This window comes from Lepidochelys kempii, unplaced genomic scaffold (genome assembly GCF_965140285.1).
Source record: "Lepidochelys kempii isolate rLepKem1 unplaced genomic scaffold, rLepKem1.hap1 scaffold_29, whole genome shotgun sequence".
NCBI lineage: Eukaryota > Metazoa > Chordata > Testudines > Cheloniidae > Lepidochelys > Lepidochelys kempii.
In genome coordinates this window covers 1,106,007-1,125,738 of record NW_027621931.1, presented here as the reverse complement: position 1 = coordinate 1,125,738, position 19,732 = coordinate 1,106,007, and the positions used below count along the sequence as shown (strand labels likewise).

Below are 19,732 nucleotides of genomic sequence, written 5' to 3'. Positions count from 1 at the left end.
CACGATGTCTCTCACAGATGCCGTCACAAACACACACGCCAACACACGACGTCTCACACACACACATCGACAGACACAGACCACACACATGCCGACACACGATACTGACACACATGAAACCGACACACACCACAGACGACGACTGACACACACACACACACAAGACACACAATGTCTCACACACACACACACACAACTTCTCTCACATACGCCCACACATGCCCACACAACACACGCAGAACACACACACACCCACACGACACACGCGACACGACACGCCCACACACCACACACAACACAACACACGCCCACGCCAAAAGACACACACCACACACAACACACACCCACTCCCACACACGCCCACACACTCACCCGCCCACACCCACTGACACACACACACGCCGACTCACGACGACTCACACACAGAGAGACGGCAAACACACTGACACACACGACGTCTCACACGCCCACGACACGTCACACGACACACAAGATGGCAGAGGACACGACACCGAAATCACACCCCGGAGAGGACCCCCCGCGGGGGCGAGAGCGGAGCGGGGACGGTCGGGGAACTCGGTCTCTGGGCGGCGCGTGGGGCCGGTGTGGGCGGGAGGGAAGAGGGCGGCAGGGCCGAGGGCGAGATTCCCAGCCCCCGTCGAGCGCTGTGGAGCGAGGGCTCCGGCTCGGCTCTCGCAGCGGCTCTGGCGAGGAATGGTGCCGGAGCTCTCGCCGGAGGGGAACGCGGCAGGAGGGGCCTGAGCCGCTTGGGCTTCTTTCCAAGGAGGCAGAACCAGGCCTCCGCTCTCTGCCCGCTGCAGACCCGGCTGCCAGGTCGGCGCTGCCAGTTCCTCGTCCGCACTCGCCGTCTTCTCGTGTGTTCGCCAACTCGCTCTCTCCCCTCTGCTCTCCTGGTGCCGTCTCCCTTTGTAGGACACGGGTAGGTGTGCATTCCCACAGGTGAGGTCTCGGGAGCCATGGAGAAGTCGGAGCGGAGGAAAATCATGCAGAGCAGTAGAAAGGCTGCAGAAAGTACCTGAAGAGACAAAGGGAATGAGAAGGGGGAAGTCCAGACTAAGACAGGAGTCTAGTCTGTAAAGAGAAACAACGGGAAGTCTAAGCTACAGAAACTCTTCAAGTTGCCAAAAGACCTTTAGGATTGGAAATGACTTCTTGAATCCAGTCTCTTTTAGATCTTAGGCTTAGTACGTGTGTGTATTTGTATTTGCTTAGTAATCTGCCTTCTTCTGTTTGCTATCCCTTATAATCACTGAAAATCTGCCTTTTCTAGTGAAACTATTTGTTGTTTATTATTATTATTAAACTCAGTTTGTGCAACGGGTGCTCCGGGAGGAAATGATTTGTGTGTTACTCCAAGGGGCCGCCCGGTGACACTGTTGCTCCATAAGGGAAATGCTTTGTGCAATACCTGGTTTAGCCACCCACTGTCACTGTTGGTCCAGGAGGGAAATGATTTGTGCAATACCTGAATTGGCCACACAGTGTCCCCATTGCTCCGTGAGGAAATGCTTTCTGCATTACTCCAAGTGGCCACCCGGTGTCACTGTTGGGCCAGGAGGGAAATGATTTGTGCATTACACTGACTGGCCACCCGGTGTCACTGTTGCTCCGTTAAGGAAATTATTTGTGCATTACCCAGAGTGGCCACCGAGTGTCACTGTTGCTCCATGAGGGAAATGCTTTGTGCAATACCTGGATTAGCCACCCGGTGTCACTGTTGCTCTGTGAGGGAAATGGTTTGTCCATTATCTGGATTGGCCACCTGGTGTCACTGTTTCTCCACGATGGAAATGGTTTGTGCAGTACCCTGAGGGGCCACCCAAGACAACACACAGAAAACACGACAGACAACACTGACACACACACACACAACACGACACCGACACACACAGAGAGAACACTCTCACACACACACAACACAGGACACCGAAAGACACAAACAACATGACACACAAATAAACTGACACACAAAACAGCACACAACACGACACACAAAAATCACACACAACACACGACACCGACACATACACACACACACACTTGATGACGCACAAAACAGCAGACAACGTGACAAATAAATCACACACGACACCGACACACACACACAATATGACACACAACACCTCACATGGCACACAAAACGGCACACGTGACACACACACACAACACGATGCACAAAACTTCGCACACAAAATATCACACACCCACACACAACACGACACACGATACCGACACACGACACACAAAACGGCACACAACACGAGACACAAAAATCTCACACAACACATGACACCGACACACACAACATGCACACAAAACGGCACACACCGTCACATGCACACAACACGGTATACAACATGGCACACACACACACTCAACACAGACCACAACACGCACACATAAACACATCTCACACACACAAAACAACACACAAGTCACACACACAACACGTCACACGACACACGCAACACGACACACACAACACGTCACACGGCAGAAGGTTTCATCGAGGAGGAGGATGTCCCGGGGTCCCCGGGCGATGCTCTGGGACTGCTCCCCAGGAAGCCAGGCAGGACTCTGGGGAAGTCTCCTCTCGGGGAGCAGCCTGTCTGCAGGACACACAGCTCCCCCGGCTCCACCTTCCTGGCTCTGACCTCGGAGCCTTCAGCCTCCTCTGCCCCTCCCTGCGCTTCCCACAGCCAGTCCGCCCAGGCGGGGTCCTGGGGCGGGGGCAGAGGGTCCTGCCCCCCAACTCCGCAGTCAGACGGGACTCTCAGCCAGCCAGGAAAACAGAGGTTTATTAGACGACAGGGACATGGTCTAACACAGAGCTTGTAGGTGCAGAGAACCGGACCCCTCAGCCGGGTCCATTTTGGGGGGGGGGGCAGTGAGCCAGACAACCCCGTCTGCCCTTCACTCCATGTCTCCAGCCAGCCCCCAACTGAAACTCCCCCCAGCCCCTCCTCCTCTGGGCTTTGTCCCTGTCCCCGGCCAGGAGGGCACCCGATTCCTTTGTTCTCCAACCCTTTAGCTCTCACCTTGCAGGGGGGAAGGGCCCAGGGCATCAGGTGCCAGGAAAGAGGGTGTCGGCCATTCTCTGTGTCCAGACCCCTGCACACACCTGCCCTCCAGAGCTCTGCAACGATCATACACCCTTACCCCACCCCCTAGATCCTTAAGAACTGCATACGGGAAACTGAGGCACCCCCACACGATTCAGAGGAAACATGAAGTCCCGCTTCATCACAGATGACTCCAGGAGGTGAGTTGCTTGCTATCCTACCATGTTTTTCTCTGTCTCTCCTCCAGTGCGTTGGCCATCACACATACTCTGTCTCCGTCTCCGTCTCCGTCTCCGTCTCCTCTCCTCTCTTGGTGCCAACAATGACCAGGCCCCGGGTGCCTGGGCCCCAGTGCCCCGCCTGTGCTCCATCTCTTCCTGTATCTGCCTCACCCCTTCTCCCAGCCCACACTGCCCACCGCTGCCTGGATGATTTCCCCCTCTCCTCCACTGCACCCCCCTCTGTGGGGTCCCTGCCACTCACCGTCTGCCTCCTCTCCTCCACCCCCTCCCCCGCTTCCCCATGGGTCACTCTGGGGGCCGGTTTTCTTCACCATCTTCGTGCATGATCTGGAGGACGGGATGGATTGCACCCTCAGCAAGTTCGCAGATGACACTAAGCTGGGGGGAGAGGGAGATACGCTGGAGGGTCGGGATAGGGTTCAGAGTGACCCAGACCAATTAGAGGATTGGGCCAAAAGAAATCTGATGAGGTTCAGCAAGGACAAGTGCTGAGCCCTGCACTGAGGAGAGAAGAGTCCCATGCACTGCCCCAAGTGTGCCATGTCCCCGCCCCGAACCGACCCTCCCGGAGCATCCTCAATTCCATGAAACAGCTGTTCTGGGGTGGGCAGGAAGTGCTGGGAGGGAGAGTGGGGAGTTGCTCAGTGGGGGTGTGTCTCTCTGGGTGGGGTCTGTGTGTGTTTATGCACAAGCTGATTGTGATGTCACGGAGGCCAACAGCAAAGAGTGTTGGGGGTCAGCATTCTTGCCCTGCCCTCAGTCTGCCAACTGGCTTGGTTGACAACGGCTGGTGACCCAAGGAGCTGCTGAGAGACGCGGACCATCCCTCTGTCAACCACTTCTTGAATCAGCTATTTCCACAGGTGTTTGAGGAACAAAAGGATGAGTTTTTACAGAAGGTAATTCCCAGATTCTTTCCCTGCTCATTAGATCGCACACGACAGGTCGGCGCCTCCTTCTCCTCGGGACGGGTGGAGGCGGGTGTGGCAACAGGCAGGTCTCAGCATTCCCTTTTGATTTGAAAGTGGCCATCTCTCAGGTCTCCTCCTGCTTCAGCCGGTCAGGTTCTTTGGAGGCAGATTTAGATGATTTTATCTTTCAGCAGACTAGTCGGGGGGAATTTCCAGGGATAGAACCAAAAGGGAAGATAACAAAACTCGTGTAGAATTTAGATTGAGATCTCCATCAATAGTCTTTCCCTTGGAGTTGCCCCTAATGCACTCCTTGCCTTCAAGTTGGGAATAGAAACCCTTTGTCTCCTGTCATGACTGCCAAAGAAATGTGTAAATGAGGATATTCTATGATTCTATGATTTACACCCCTCAGGGGACACTGTCTTTTTGAGGCGGGTGCAGCTGGCTTGGGATGGTGCTGATGATGGATAGAAAACAGGCTGGAGTCAATGACAGATGGGACCACAGAAGGGGAAGGGGAAGGGGAAGGGCATCTCCATAGAAGGTCCTGGGTGCTCAGATACCCCAGTTCTAGGTACCCTGGCCTGTCCCAGAGAGAAAAGACAAAGAGGGGCCCAGCCCCGCGACAGTCATGCCATGGACAAGAATCTGGTTGGGAGTGGGCTGAAGGTTCCCGCTGGAGAAAGGGGAGCTGAAGTCCTCCAGCATCCTGGAATTTAAGCAATGCAAGCTTCAAACCCTTCACGGGTGGGGCCTGAGGGGCACCTGCAGAAGGTTGGGCTGGACAGGGGCGGCAGGTTTCTACAATTTTTGGTGGTTTCCAGAATGGGACCAAGTCCTGCCTCCCCGTCCACCTCCCCCCACATCTGCCTAAGGCTCTGGGAGTTTGGGTATGGGAGGGAGAGGGAAAGGGGTTGGGCTCTGGGAGGGAGTTTGGGTGTGGGCTGTGGGTTGCGGCAGGGTGTTGGGGTGCAGGAGGGAATGAAGGGTGCGGGGTCTGGGCTGGGGCAGGGGGTTGGGGTGCAGGAGCAGGTGTGGGGGCAGGCTCTGGGAGGGAATTGGATGTGTGGTGTGGGCTCTGGGCTGGGGCAGGGGGTTAGGGTGTGGGTGGGGGTGAGGGGTACAGGCTGTGGGAGGCAGTTTGGGTGCAGGTGTGGGGTCTTGGCTGGGGCAGGGCATTGGGTGCAGGAATGGGTGGGGTGGCCAGGTTCTGGGAGGGAGTTCAGGTGTGGGCTCTGGGCTGGGGGAGGGGGTTGGGGTGCAGGAGAGGGTGCAGGTCGGGCTCTGGGAGGGAGTTGGGTGCAAGGGGTGGGCTCTGGACTGGGGAAGAGGGTTGGGGTGCGAGAGCAGGTGTGGGGGGAGGCCTGTGGGAGGAAGTTTGGGTGCGGGATCTGGGTTGGGGTTGGGGGTTGGGGTGCAGGAGGGGGTGCGGGCGCAGGCTCTAGGAGGGAGTTTGGGTGTGGGGTGTGGGCTCTGGGCTGGGGCATGGGGGTAGGGTGGAGGAGGGAGTGCAGGGGGTGGACTCTGGGAGGGAGTTTGGGTACAGGGGTCTGGGGTCTGGGCTGGGGCTTGGGGTGCGGGAGAGAATGAGGGTGCAGCTCTTACCTCAGGGATCTCCCAAAAGCGACCCACACCCCCCTCTGGCAGCAGCTCCTAGGTGGGGGGTCTCTGCCCATCGCTGCCCACGGACACCACCCCAGCAGCTCCCATTGCCACAGATGGCAGAGTCGGCCCTCGGGGCGGGGGCAGCGTGTGGAGATCCCCCCACCCCCGGGGCAGCAGGGACGCGCCAGCCGCTTCCGAGACTGGCAGGCCACACGGAGTGTAAGCAGTGTCAGGGTGAGCCTCACCCTGACATCTGGTGGTGAGGTCTGGCAAGTTGTGGAAAAGAACTTCAGGGGCCGATCTCATTTGCATAGGCACACCCACCCCACCTAGAACGAGGCCATAGCTGCCCAAATGCTCACTTTGGCTGCTGTGGGATCCCCAGTGTCTCTGTTATTGGGGCAGGAAGAATAAATTGTTATTACCCTGATTATGGGAACTGTGCTGGGAACTGTACTTGGCCTTTTGTTATGATGGAGGGACTCACCATCAACTAAGTAGCACTCGCTAGGCAAGGGTCATGGGTTCCAAAACGCTGTGAATTGAGAGAGGGTGGGGACAAGTATTAATACTTGGTGCCATGGGTCCTTTGGTGATGGACTTACATGCTAATTGCTCTTCCTTTTCTCTCCACTGTGGAATCTCAGAGCTAATTTTGATTCCGTGAGGACTCTAGTTACAGGCTGCGAAGCTCATTTGGGGCTAATGGTGTCCCAGTACTGAGGCTCCCCTACTGCAAGCTGACTTCACCAAAGAGCTGAACTGAGTAAGAGCCGAAATCACTGAGCGTTGTGTTCAGTAGTGGGGGAGCCTGAAGATTTATTGTGGAGAAGTTTGTGAGACGGCTGGTGGAGCGGAGGCCTATGGGGCTGTGGGGCGGTCAGCTTCAGATCATGTAAGGTGCCTTTTACCCCCGCCCCCATCTCCACCCAGGTTGGGAGGTAAAGCTCTGCAGATAAACTTTTGAACTTTGGGGCTGCCCTGACCAGGGACAGAGACTTTTGGGTCATTGGACTTTTGGGACTTTGGGTGATTTGGGGTTGCTGGACTCAAGAACCAAAGGGAAAGGGCATGCCCCAATTTGCTTGGGGTGGGTTTTTTTTTTGCTCGTGGGTTGTGTTATGAATCCTGTTGGTGGTGTTTCCCCAACATAATGCCACATTGTTTCTCTCTGTTATTAAAAGGCTTTTTGCTACACTCAGACTATGTGCTTGCGAGAGGGGAAGGATTGCCTCTGGGAGGTGCCCAGCGGGGGTGGTACATATTTGTCCCAGGTCACTGGGTGGGGGCTCGAGCCGGTTTGCATTGTGTTATTGGAATGGATCCCCTAGATATTGAACCCGGTCCTTGTTGCTGCCAACTCTGACGGGCAGAAGGGTTACACGGAGCGAGGGTGGGCAGGAAGCCGCCTTAGCCCCCTTGTGCTGCCGGTGATGGCGGTGGGGGTTTCCGGGCCCTTTTAAATTGCCCGGGGGCAGCAGGTGGGGCTGGGGGAGACACCGGCCCCCGGACTTGCGTGGAGCCAGGCCCCCGTGCTCTTATGTTGCTGGAGCATGGGCACCAGGGGCCCAGATGAGGCGCCTCCCCTGCGGCTGGAGGAGCATGGGTGCTAATCCACGTTTCGGCGGGTTGGTTTTTGGAGGGTTAAATGAAGGCAGCCTCTGCTCTGGGCTCGTCCAGTTTCAGGGCCTGACGCTGCTTTGCACAACGATGAATCTCGGAACAGGCCAGCACTGAAATGACGGCAGAACCTGAGGAAGGAAAAGCCTCTGGGTTCGTCTGTGAGCCTTGACGCCGAATGGGAGCTGTAATTTGACTCGCTTTGTGGCTGCGGCCGGTAAAATGTCAGGATGAAGTCGTCCCAGTGACTGTGACACTGGGTTTGAGGCGGCTTTGGTCTTATTCAAATGTAACTAGCATGGAACACTTGTGTTTTTAAAGGTGGGTTCCCCAAGCAATCCCAAGTTGTTCTTCCCAGAGCTGGGTGATGGTGGGCAGCAGGGGATCTCCCCAGTCTGTGGGGGAATCTCTCTGGGCCCCACTGTTAGTTCTCCAGACTTTCTCCCCCTAACCACGCACACCCCTCCCCCACCCATTATCAATGCTTTACAGCGACCCCTCCCTCCCCTTATGGGATACAGCCTCTCGGTTCCAGAGACTGACTGGGGCTCCCCTCTGCATGGCCCCAATGTGGAAGGAAAGGGACCGATGGGGGAGGAAGAAGACGGGCAGAAGGAGTCAAATGGGGCTAAACCAGAATAGAGGAGATTTTCTTCCTGTTAAAATGGACTGGAGTCTCATTGCTGGAAAGCCACAGCTTGAGTGAGGTTTGAACCGGCAGCCTTTCAATTGCCAGGCAAAGGTGCGAACCACAGAGACGGATCATGGCCGACTTCCCAGCGCTGTCCAAGGAGCCCCTGCAGGGGTGCAAGTGGTTAGTGCAAAGGGCAATATTGCTGGGGTTGTGAGTTCAAACCTTCCCTGCAGCCCTGGTTTCTATTACCCCATGGAGCTTCCCCAGCTTGCTTGTCCTAATTCACATGGAAAGTGCCATGAGAGGAAGGTCTGAAATGTGGACGTTGGTGCAAAGCTTGGGACCCCCCACCAATGCTGCCATTAGCTGTGGGTGGGTTGCTCAGGGGCAGGGAGAATTGATTTCTTTGCTGCTGAGAAAGCTGCCAGGACAGGTCCGTGGGCACCAGAGCTCCCCGCTTCTTCCAGCACATGCCAGGCTCTGTCACTCCTGGAGGAGGGTCATCGAATCATAGAAGATCAGGGTTGGAAGGGTCCTCAGGAGGAATCTAGTCCTACCCCCTGCCCAAAGCAGGACCAACCCCAACTTAATCATCCCAGCCAGGGCTTTGTCAAGCCTGACCTTAGAAACTTCTAAGAAAGGGGATTCCACCACTTCCCTAGGTAATGCATTCCAGTGTTTCACCACCCTCCTAGTGAAAAGGTTTTTCCTAATATCCAACCTAAATCTCCCCCACTGCAACTTGAGACCATTCCTCCTTGTCCTGTCATCTGCTATCACTGAGAATAGTCTAGATCCATCCTCTTTGGATCCACCTTTCAGGTAGTTAAAAGCAGCTATCAAATCCCCCTTCATTCTTCTCTTCCGTAGACTAAACAATCCCAGTTCCCTCAGCCTCTCCTCATAACTCATGTGTTCCAGTCCCCTAATCATTTTTGTTGCCCTTTGCTGGACTCTCTCCAATTTATCCACATCCTTCTTGAAGTGTGGGGCCCAAAACTGGACAGTGCTCAAATAAATCGGTTAGCCTCTAAGGTGCCACAAGTCCTCCTGTTCTTTTTTTTTAGTTATTAAAGAAGTGTCAGTAAAAGGTCAGAATGCGATCGTCTCAGTCCTTTTCTTGAAAAGTGTAAGCTCATTAATTAGTTCGCCACTTCATCAAAAATAAAGGGGACATGCACCAGCCTTTGTTATGTGAGCAACTTTCCCAAGCACTTTGGACAAACTCAGGAGTAAGTATAAAATAGTAAAATAAGTTTATTAACTCCAGAAAGTTAGATTTTAACTGAGTATAAGTATTGGTCACAGAGGTCAAAAGTGGTTACATAACAAATGAAAACAGACTCCCAGTCTAAACTCTAATTTGAATATACTAAGCAAGAATTGGATCAAACAGCTTTTCTCACTCACTGGTTGCTCCAGGCCATGTTGAGTTCTTAATACACAGACTGAATTCCCTCTCAGCCTGAGACCAATCTCTGCAGTTCAAATTCTGAGTCTTCCAGACAATCTTCCAGGTGTTGAGATTGGGGAAGAGACAGGCCACGTGGAGGTGTCTTTGACTCTCATTCATATTTTTTCTCCAGCTGCTAGGTAGATTCTTGCCGTGATGCTGGGGTTAGTTAGCCCCCAATATGGAGCAGCAGTTTGCCTCCTGCACCTTGTGGTAGGCATGTCACAGCTCCTTCATTTTGACCCCGCACGGCAGTGTGTCCCTGTCATGGCCCCTTCCTATCATGCATCACGAAATCTGAGTGCGCACCTCGGGAGTTACACCGCAGAAAGCTGCTTTCCTGTGCAGAAACTTGCCCGTGTAGACAAGCCCGCAGAGGACTTCCATAAGAACGCACGACAGGTCATAGACTGGGTCAGACCAATGGTCCGTCAAGCCCAGTGTGCTACCTGAGAGCGACCAGTGCCAGATGCATTGGAGGGAAAGAACAGAACAGGCTTGTTGACCTGCAAGGTGAGGGTCTTTCACCTTTATATTTAACTTAATTGTTGTCGATTCCTACTTATCCTATATCTAACTACCCCTCCTCTGAGGTCTCTGGGCAAATCAGGTGTGAACCACTCCTTTGACACAGACGTGTCCCAATCCAGCTGAATTGAGGCAGAATTTGGGCCAATGTCAGTTTGGAAAAGGCCTGCTTCACCCAGCAGGTTTCTCAAAGTATCCGTTGCTGTGAACCGCATGTCGTGTGGATGTGCGAACTCCAAAGATAGCAAACATGAAAAAAAAAAACGCAAAGCCGGTTCTGAGGTTTCCAGAGCCAGGCCTGAGGGTTAAAGAGCTGTGCTCAAAAGGACAAGGGGGCTCAGCAGCTATAAAAAGAACTAGTTGCAAAAACAAAACAAAACTTACATGGAAAAAAAACAACCAAACAACAACCACCCAGAAAAGCTCCCATCACTCGCCCATCACCATTGTAGATCTTGACATCTCCTGCCTAATGTGACATCTTTGCTTTGCGAACAAGAGCCCTGGGGAACTCTCTGGCTCTTTCCCTCTCACTGGGGAAAAGGTTCCACATCTTCTCTCAAGTAGTTTTCCTCCCAACAGAAGATTTATTTTAAAATTTACCAAATAAATTCCATTTGAAACAGAAATCATTCCAGTCTATACTGGGTCTCTATTCTCGTACATGCTATTTCTCTCACATTTTCCCCCAAACCTGATTCCTTTGGAGTCAGGTTTTTATTGCAGGATTAGCCACCATTTGCTATTTTGTAGGAGGGGGCTAGAAGAAAACCTGAATTATACTGTAACACTGAAAGTGATCACAGAATCAGCCTCTTACCTTACACTAATAAACTTCATGTGCAATTTCCTTGTTGCTGGTAACAATTTCTTCAAAGATTACAAACTATAAACCTTTAGGGCAGTTTTCTCTTAATTCCCATTTTCACCCAGTGAGCTCTGTGTGAAATCACATTCTCCCATAACCTAGGAGCCTTCCATTTCTGAGGGTTCATTTCTCCCTGGGTCTTCTCCCAGAAGTGTGGGTGGAAGGGGTCTCACACTACGTGGGAAGGCTGCATCATGAGAAAAACCACCTGTGCTCTACTTTCACACTTTCTAATCTTTCAGAGTAGCAGGAGGCGGAACAGTGAGACACATGCATTAGACTCAAGAGCAAAACTAAGAGACCAAACCACAGACTCTGGACTCAGCATTCATGTATCCTGCAGTCTGAACTTGGAATCTGTTACATTCCCTCATTGGCTACCATCATTTAACCAACACGGAAGTGCTTCTTGTCCAGCAAGGCAGCCAGTTTGGGACCCATAGGCATGGCATGGCTCTGAAGGAATCAGCTGTTTCTCTCTGTGCTTCAGGAAACTTGGGATCCAAATGGTAAAAGACAGTTGTTCCCAGTTTCATCATGGCATCCCTTAGAAGTGTGAGCAATTCTAAAAACAGTTTACCTTGGCCACAGGTCACCATAGCGTCCATCTCTGGGGTGAAAATCAACCACTCGTACCTCTCATTTCTACCTGAGTTCTTGTCAAATCTTTGACCTTAGTTGTAGCAACTTTACACGGCTCTGGCGTAGAATTCTTCACCAACCACACGACATACCAGTAGCGATAGTGAGGTAGAACTCCCCCAAATATGCCCTTTTGTTTCTTTAATCTGGTGCAACAGATTTAAATAAGGGACTAAATTCAGGTGCGGCTTAGAATCCCTCTAAGACACCAAATGTCAGGTATCTACTCAAAATGGGTGTCTTTCTGCAGCTCTATCACATTCCTCATGGATGTCATTTCCTACACATTTACAGCATCTCCCAGGAGTGAGCTGAACAGAAATGTCACTTCCATTTTTCCCATCTCTACCTAGGAAGGGATTGCATTTCCCAAATAAGAGGCAACATGCACCTGATTAGGAAGGGAAGATCTTCAGGAGCAACCTCCTGCAGGGCATGGGCCACAACTGCTTTGGGAGGCAAATGAATGGGTCTTTTGCTTAGTTCCAAATCATTTACTAGAGAATCCTCCTCCCAGCCCCTTCGGGAAATATTGACCTTACCAATTGAAGAACAGGGGGATAGAGATGGTGATGGAGAATCCCTCTGATTTACCCTATGTTCTTCTGTTGTTACAGAGGGGAAAAGACATTTTTCCCTATCCCTTCCCTATTCCTGCTCTTTGTTATACTTCAATATATTTTAAGGGAGGAAAACAGTAGTAAAAATATCTGCCTTCAGGAAAACCTGAAGCAACAGCGCTCTGATGAACTGTGACAACTGGGAATGAAACAATATGATCCTGGTGGGGGAACTTTATGACTAACAATTGTTTTTAAATGGGGGAACAGTATAACTGTGATGCTCAGGCTTTGTTTAGACTAGGACATGTGATGGAGTTTAGGTCAGGTCAAGGGGAAAGCTAATGCCAACCACTGCACCTCGGCTGCATCTGCACGACAACTGTAATTGTCTTTTAACACCAAGATCACTAACTTGAGCAGCCAACGCCATGTACAGTCCTAGTGGATGTAAGGCACGGGTAGTTTTTGCCTCAGTGTAGCTTGTTGGGAACAAACCTCTCTCCGCCACCTGGAGCTGATGAACATTCCTGGCTGGAGGGACACACGCTCCTTTGACCCAAAAGGAAAGGAGTTGATAGAAAACATCTATCATCTAAACATCTATAACTAAGTGGGAATTAGCAAATGTGATTTAAAAGAAAAAAGTACCTTTGGCCTGCCCTAGTCAAGGCATTTGTTACAGATCCCTCCCATGTGGATTTTCTGATGTCTAATAAGGGTTGAGCGCTGATTGAAGCTTCTCCCACACTCAGAGCACATGTAGGGCCTCTCTCCTGTGTGGATTCGCCAATGTGTAATAAGGTGTGAGCTCTGCTTGAAGTGTTTGCCACACTCACGGCATCCATACGGTTTCTCACCCGTATGGATTCGCCGATGTCTAATAAGGTGTGAGCTCTGCTTGAAGTGTTTCCCACACTCAGGGCATCCATAAGGTTTCTCACCTGTGTGGATTTTCCAATGTGTAATAAGGTGTGAGCTCTGCTTGAAGTGTTTCCCACACTCAGGGCATCCGTAAGGTTTCTCACCCGTGTGGATTCTCTGATGTGTGAGAAGGCCCGAGCTCCCTTTGAAGCTTTTCCCACACTCGAGGCATGTGTAGCGTGTTCCTTCCAAGTTCATTCTCTCACGTGTAATAAGGTCTGACTGGCTACCGAAGTTTTCCTCTGGCCTCTGCTGACTCTCACAGGCTTTTGTTTTTTCTGGGCGTGCACAGCTCCCAGAATCATTCCCTTTGGACCTTCCTGACAACATCCCATGGGCTTCTACTCGCTCAGCATCTTCCTGCTGGGGTTCCTCCTCGTTTTCACTCACCATCCCAACACCTGAGGGGAGACCGAGAGAATCCAGACGTAAGTCTCTGCCTGCGCCAGAGAGAAAGGAAATCTCAGAGAGAAGAATGGGAAAAGGGATGAAGGAACCAAAATGTGTACAGGACAGATCAAACCTATCAGGAGCTTATTTTCCCTTCAAACTTCCCCAGAGGAGAGAAAGGAAGGGATCAGTTCTGGGTCCGTATCTCAGAAGAAATCTCAGGGGACAGCGAGACTGGGGAGGGACCTGCTGCCAGTTGTCAGTCAGGATAGGTGGGAAGCCATGAGTGACCTCTGCCTAACGATTCTACATCTGCAGGGAACAATCCAGAACTTGGAGAGCTCACAAGGTCTTTGTAGGGCATCCCAAATGTTTCCTGTATTCACCGACAGTTTTGGCGTTGGTTTAACCAATGCCTCACCTATGCAGGGAGCTCTCGGGAGCACTTTTTTCTTAGAGCCATGAAGGTCTGGGACGCACGACTCCTCCCCTCGTTCCAGCTGCGAGATCACATCAGTTCTGGAAACTGGAAACCCTGCTCAAGGCAAAGAAAACAAGGGAGGTCAGTGGAATTTGTGGGATACTTGTCACAAAGAATATTCCATGCTTTTAAGCCCAGCTCACTTTTAAGTAGTAACGTCCCAAGGCCGGCTTCCTTGGCTCAAAGTGCCAGGAGATGATTATTATAAATCATATTCATTACCTTAGTGCCTAAGGGCCAACTAACAGTGGGTCCTCATTTTGCTAGGCACAGTACAAACCGAGAAGCGTTGATGGCCCATGCCCTGAAGAAGTTACAATCTAAATAGACAAGGCAGACACAGAATGGGGAAAGGGGTAGAACCCACCAGCAGAGTGAACTCCGTGAAGGCAGAGTGGCAGATCTGATCAACACAGGCCTAGATCTTGAGACTATCGGATTTAATGTTACAACCAGGGCCAGTGTTTTCCGGAAATTGTCGCTAGGACTGCATTTTTTCCCAAAATTACTCTTTGTTTCTGGAATCACCGTTAATATCCGGAATTGCTGATCAGAGGGTGGGTGGGGCATGCAAGGTCACAATCCCCCAGATTTCTCCCTGGAGACACCCGTCTCCTCCCCAGGGCACAGGCTGGCTGCGGTTGAGACTTGATGCCGATTTCTTCCCTCCTCATACAAGTCTGGGATCGGCAGTGGGACGCCAGGCTCTCTCATCATGCTGCAGAGAGGACGGCAGTCACAGCTGCTCGCGGCCGTGTCCACAGCACCTCTCCCCTGCTCATCTGCCCTGTACACAGCTGGTTCATGCCCCGTCTCTCCAGCGCACAGCTGGCTCTAGGCTCTCAATGCCCAGTATCTGAGCCCCACCGCCCTCACACAGCCGGCTCCTGTCCCCTCCCCCCAAGGCACTTTCAGGCTTTAAAGGATTAGATATTGCTCACGTTTGTCAATTACTCTCTTTTCATTGCCTGCAAACTCTTGCCCTAATTATGACTGTTATCTGTATATCTAAGCCAGCCCTTGAAAGCATGAATTCTTCACAGACTATGATGCCGAGATGCACCACATGATACCAGGAAGGGCTGCGGGATGGGTTTCCTGTGCAAGCTGGTATCGCTACGGGGTGATGAATGCCAGATCTCATGGCTGGTTATGCAGAGTTCCACCTTTTGAAGGTTTACCCAACGCAGAAAGGGGTAGTGACGGATTTCCCCTCATTCAGGAGACTGAAGACAACAGACTTTTGGGGGATAAACAGCTGAGTTTGAGATGACTGAGGGGGGTCTTTCTGGGCTACAAACTCACAGGACCTGATAACCACCAGGAGGTAACCCTTTAAGAAAGGTTTTAATACACTTTGGAACTGATCAGGGATTCCCATGAGGACCGCTGAGGGAATGAAGGTAAACACACATTTGGATGCTCTTTTTGTTTTATGAGAACGGGAACAGGAAGGGCAGGGATATCACTGAATGCAGGATCTCAGCAGGACGAGGTGTCAGGATAGCACCATATTGCAGCCCATTGGAAAACATAATCCCAACTACACATACAAAATGATGGGCTCTAAATGAGCTGTTTCCACTCAACAGAGGGATCTTGGAGTCACTGGGCACAGTTCTCTGAAAACATCAACTCAGTGTGCCACGGCAGTCAAAAAGCAAAGAGAATGTTGGGAATCATTCTGAAATGGATAGATAAGACGACAGAAAATATCCTATCGCCTCTATATAAACCCATGGTACTCCCACATCTCGAATACTGCCTGCAGATGTGGTTGCCCCATCTCAAAAAAAGATATATTGGAATTGGAAAAGGTTCAGAAAAGGGCAACCCAAATGATTACAGGTATGAAACTCTTCTCTACGGGGAAAGATTAAAAAGACCGGGACTATTCAGCTTGGAAAACAGACAAAGGGGGGATATGAGAGAGGTCTATAAAATCAAAACTGCCGTGGAGAAAGTAAATAAGGACGTGTCATTTACTCCTTCTCATAACACAAGGGCTAGGAATCTCCCAATCAAATTAATAGGCAGCAGGTTTATAAGAAACAAAAGGAAGTATTTCTTCACACAACGCACAGTCAACCTGGGGAACTCTTTGCCAGATGACGTTGTGAAGGCCAAGATTATAATAAGGTTACAAAAAAAAAAAAAAAACACCATGAGAAATCTATTGAGGACAGGTCGTGAATGGTTATTAGCCAGGATGGGCAGGGATGGTGTCCCTAACTTCTGTTTGTCATAAGCTGTGAATGGGTGACAGGAGATGAATCACTTCATGATTCCCTGTTCTCTTCATTCCCTCTGGGACACCCGGCGCTGGTCACTGTCGGAAGACAGGACACTGGGCTAGATGGACCTTTGGTCTGTCCCAGTGTGGCCGTTCTTAAATACCAGGGAACCTAGTGAGTTCAGTGCAATGGGAGGGAGTAGGAAAATCCCTGGGTGTGGAGAACACTGGGAAATTAGAAACTATCATTCACAAGCAACAGACTCTAAATAGTCTAGAAAAGCAGAATGTGAAAAATAAGAATCGGGGTCATGTGACTTCAGGAATGAGGGACTCAAAAAACCAAGTCTGCAGAGAAGAGAGATTGTGGCTATTGCACATGCGGATGGGGGAGCAACTCTCCAGGTCTCAAGGATTTTCACCAGCAACCGAGGCCATTGTCCCATGCACGGGGCAATCCAGAGCAGTGAGGAGTTGTGTCATCTGTAATCCTGGCTGAGTTTCAATGCTCTGCTGCTGGAGCTCCCTTGTCTGGATTCCCCCAGATTCTCGGAGATGCTGCCCCGAGCAGGGTTTAGGGAGAGATCTCTTGTAGGAAGCCCAACACCCTCCTCCTTGTGAAAAGGAAAGGAGGACTTGTGGCACCTTAGAGACTATCCAATTTATTTGAGCATAAGCTTTCGTGAGCTACAGCTCACTTCATCGGATGCAAACTGTGGAAAGTGTAGAAGAGCTTTTTATATACACACAAATCATGAAAAAAATACCACCTCCCACCCCATTCTCCTGCTGGTAACAGCTTATCTAAAGTGATCACTCTCCTTACAATGTGTATGATAATCAAGGTGGCCCATTTCCAGAACAAATCCAGGGTTTAACAAGAACGCGGGGGGGGGGGGGGGGGGCGGAAAAAACAAGGAGAAATAGGTTACCTTGCATAATGACTTAGCCACTCCTAGAGCTGGATATGAAGCAGGGGAATCTCCCCTAAGCCTGACTGGTGGCTTCCCCCTTCGTATTTCAAGGCACCCGCTGGTTAGTTGGGTCAGGCTCCAGCACTAGGAGTCTGGTCCTTTTTCCCAGCCCCATCTAGGTAGGTTATTTTCTGTTCACCAGATTGGAGCATTTCCACCTCCGAACCTCATGGGTCTCTTCATAGAATCTAGGCCACTTATTAAACAACTCCCAGCAGGTCTGCCACCCCCTGGCCTCCTCCCTTTCTCCACCCTGTGCATTTCCTGCCCCGCTCCAACCTCCAAACCAGAGGGTGCAAACCTTCCCCTCTCCCGTGTATTTGCTGTCCCTCTCCCTCCTGCAGGAACAGATCAGAACCCCCCACAATAATCCCTACCTGAGCTGGCTCCTCTGCAGCCATGTCGCTCCCTTGTCCCATGGGAGGACGGGATGAACCGGAAAGAAACATGAGCGTCGTTCTGCAACCTGGCCGGGCAAGAAGGGCTGTTGTAGAAGTTTAGGAACGGACATTAGTTCATTTCACATCACGCTTCCCCCAGGCTCTTTCCCTGCAGAGCGAGATCCGAGATTCTGCCGTGCTGAGAAAATGCTCAATCTCTGGATTACAGCAGAGACCTGGCCCCTCCTGCCAGGCTAGGCCCACAGACACACTTTTAACCTCCTTTCTCCCTCCCGCATCCCAAAACAAAGTCTCTGAATGCAATCCTAGAAAAAAGCAGAACCAAAGGAGTCCCTTTCGAGGATTCCCTCTGACACTGACCCCACGGCAGCCACACCCCACCAGGAGGGACATGGAGTCAGGAACTGGGTTTTCCTCTCTCTCATCCTCGTCTTGTCCACAGGAAAGTGATTCTCCCCACAGTGCAGTAATACATCTGTCTGGGCAGATGAGAGAGCTGGAAATCTCTTTCAAAACTCTTTTATCCCACGGACCCTGTCAGTCTCTCTATCTCCTTTTCCCTGTGCCCTCTCCATGCCTGTCTGCTAGGAAACTCTCATTCCTGGGTTGTTTGCTCCCCCATGGCTGGATTTGCTCCTGCAAATGGCAGGAGAAATGGGGTGGGGGGCTGTTTGTGTAGAGTCATTTTATAGTCCTTCACTGCCTGCCTGGGATTTCCCCATTGCCTGCCTACGACCCCCACCTGCCCTCCACCAGGATCTGCCAGGCCATTTGCCTGGGACCCCCTCCTCCAACCAGGAGGACCCCCTGACACTTTATAGGAGGACCCCTCACTCTGCGCCAGGGACCGCCCAACCACAGCTCTGTGCACTGGGCATGGCAATGGTCCCAGGAGCCAGCTGGGCAATCCCAGACAGAGCCCCTGACACAGCACCAGGCAGCATCTAATCCCCTGCCCCACCTGCCCAAGAGCCCCCACCCCCACTGGTCTGCAGCCAACAGGCCCCCAGCCATACCCACCTCCAGGACCCATAGCCTTAGGGCTGGGCACATCAGAACTACTCCCCGAAACCCCAAACCCTCCAGAATCCACCAACCTGACTAGGGTCCCCCCTGCCCAGCCACCCAGAGGCCTCCCCCTACCACAATGCCCCTTCAGCTCCCGCTGCAATCTCCCCACACAGACACCTGCCCCCCCCCAGCAACAATGTTCCCTCACAGAGTCTGGTAAGTGGATAGAAAGCTATCACCACCCCCTGCTGGCCAGTCACACAGGCAGAGGGAGCCCGGGGGGCGCCTCTTTAACAGGAGAAGGGAAGCCATGGAGGGCTAAAATCAGTAAGACATTTCCATACTCTGTCACTAGCAAATAATGGCCACCGTGGATCCACCCCAGACTTGGCTACAGCTTTGCACTGTGGGAAGCCCCCCCTCACAGACACCCTTTGTCATGGGGTTTGGGATACTTCTGGACCCACGCTGCACTCAGAGGGACCTCCTCATCCCATGCCAGCTGGAGAAAAGAAAAGGGTCCAGCCAACTCTCCTGTTACCAACTGGGAACCACCCATCCCCCAAACAGGGGGAGGCCCTTGGCTTTGATGGGTATTGAATATATGGCTAGTCTCTTTTATCAGTAAACATTTTTAACAGAGAGAAAGGAGAGAACAAATGATTCTCAAAGGAGAGGGAAAGATGATCATTGTTGCAGGGGGGTTAATTTCCCAACCAGGATGGAGAAGTACTCAGGGCGACAGGTTCCCCCCAAGGAAGGACAAGTTGCTGGGATTTAGAGACATGGGGAACAGCCCCAAACCCAAGAGGATTTTTAATTGACATTTGATAATGACATCTTAAGAGGGAAACCTGAGATTTGAGATCAGTGTTCAGAAATGAAAGAGAAAGGGTGGAAATCTGAGGGATTTTGGATCCATTTATGCAAATTATAGAGAGGAAAGTGGAAAATGAGAGGGATTTTATAGCAGTTGTTGATAGGAGGTAAAAGCTGAGTGTATTTCCCACCACTATTTGGTCAATGAATAGAGCGGAAATGGGCAACATTGGCAAACGTTTGAGATCCATATTCAGGAATCTGAGAAAAGGTGTAAATCTGAGATTTTCGTCGTAATTTATAATTAGAGAGACAGGGAAAGCTCTCAGGGGCATATTCAATTAGAAGTA

At 51.4% G+C, this 19,732-nt stretch overlaps 1 protein-coding gene across 1 annotated transcript in view; it reads left to right on the top strand.

The window, feature by feature from the left end:
• The window catches only part of LOC140904567 (uncharacterized), a 708,751-nt gene that overhangs the window by 675,746 nt on the left and 13,273 nt on the right, over nt 1-19,732 (top strand). The window contains 1 exon segment of the mRNA XM_078851059.1: nt 7,605-7,617. Within this exon segment, the coding sequence (XP_078707185.1) occupies nt 7,605-7,617 (13 nt within the window).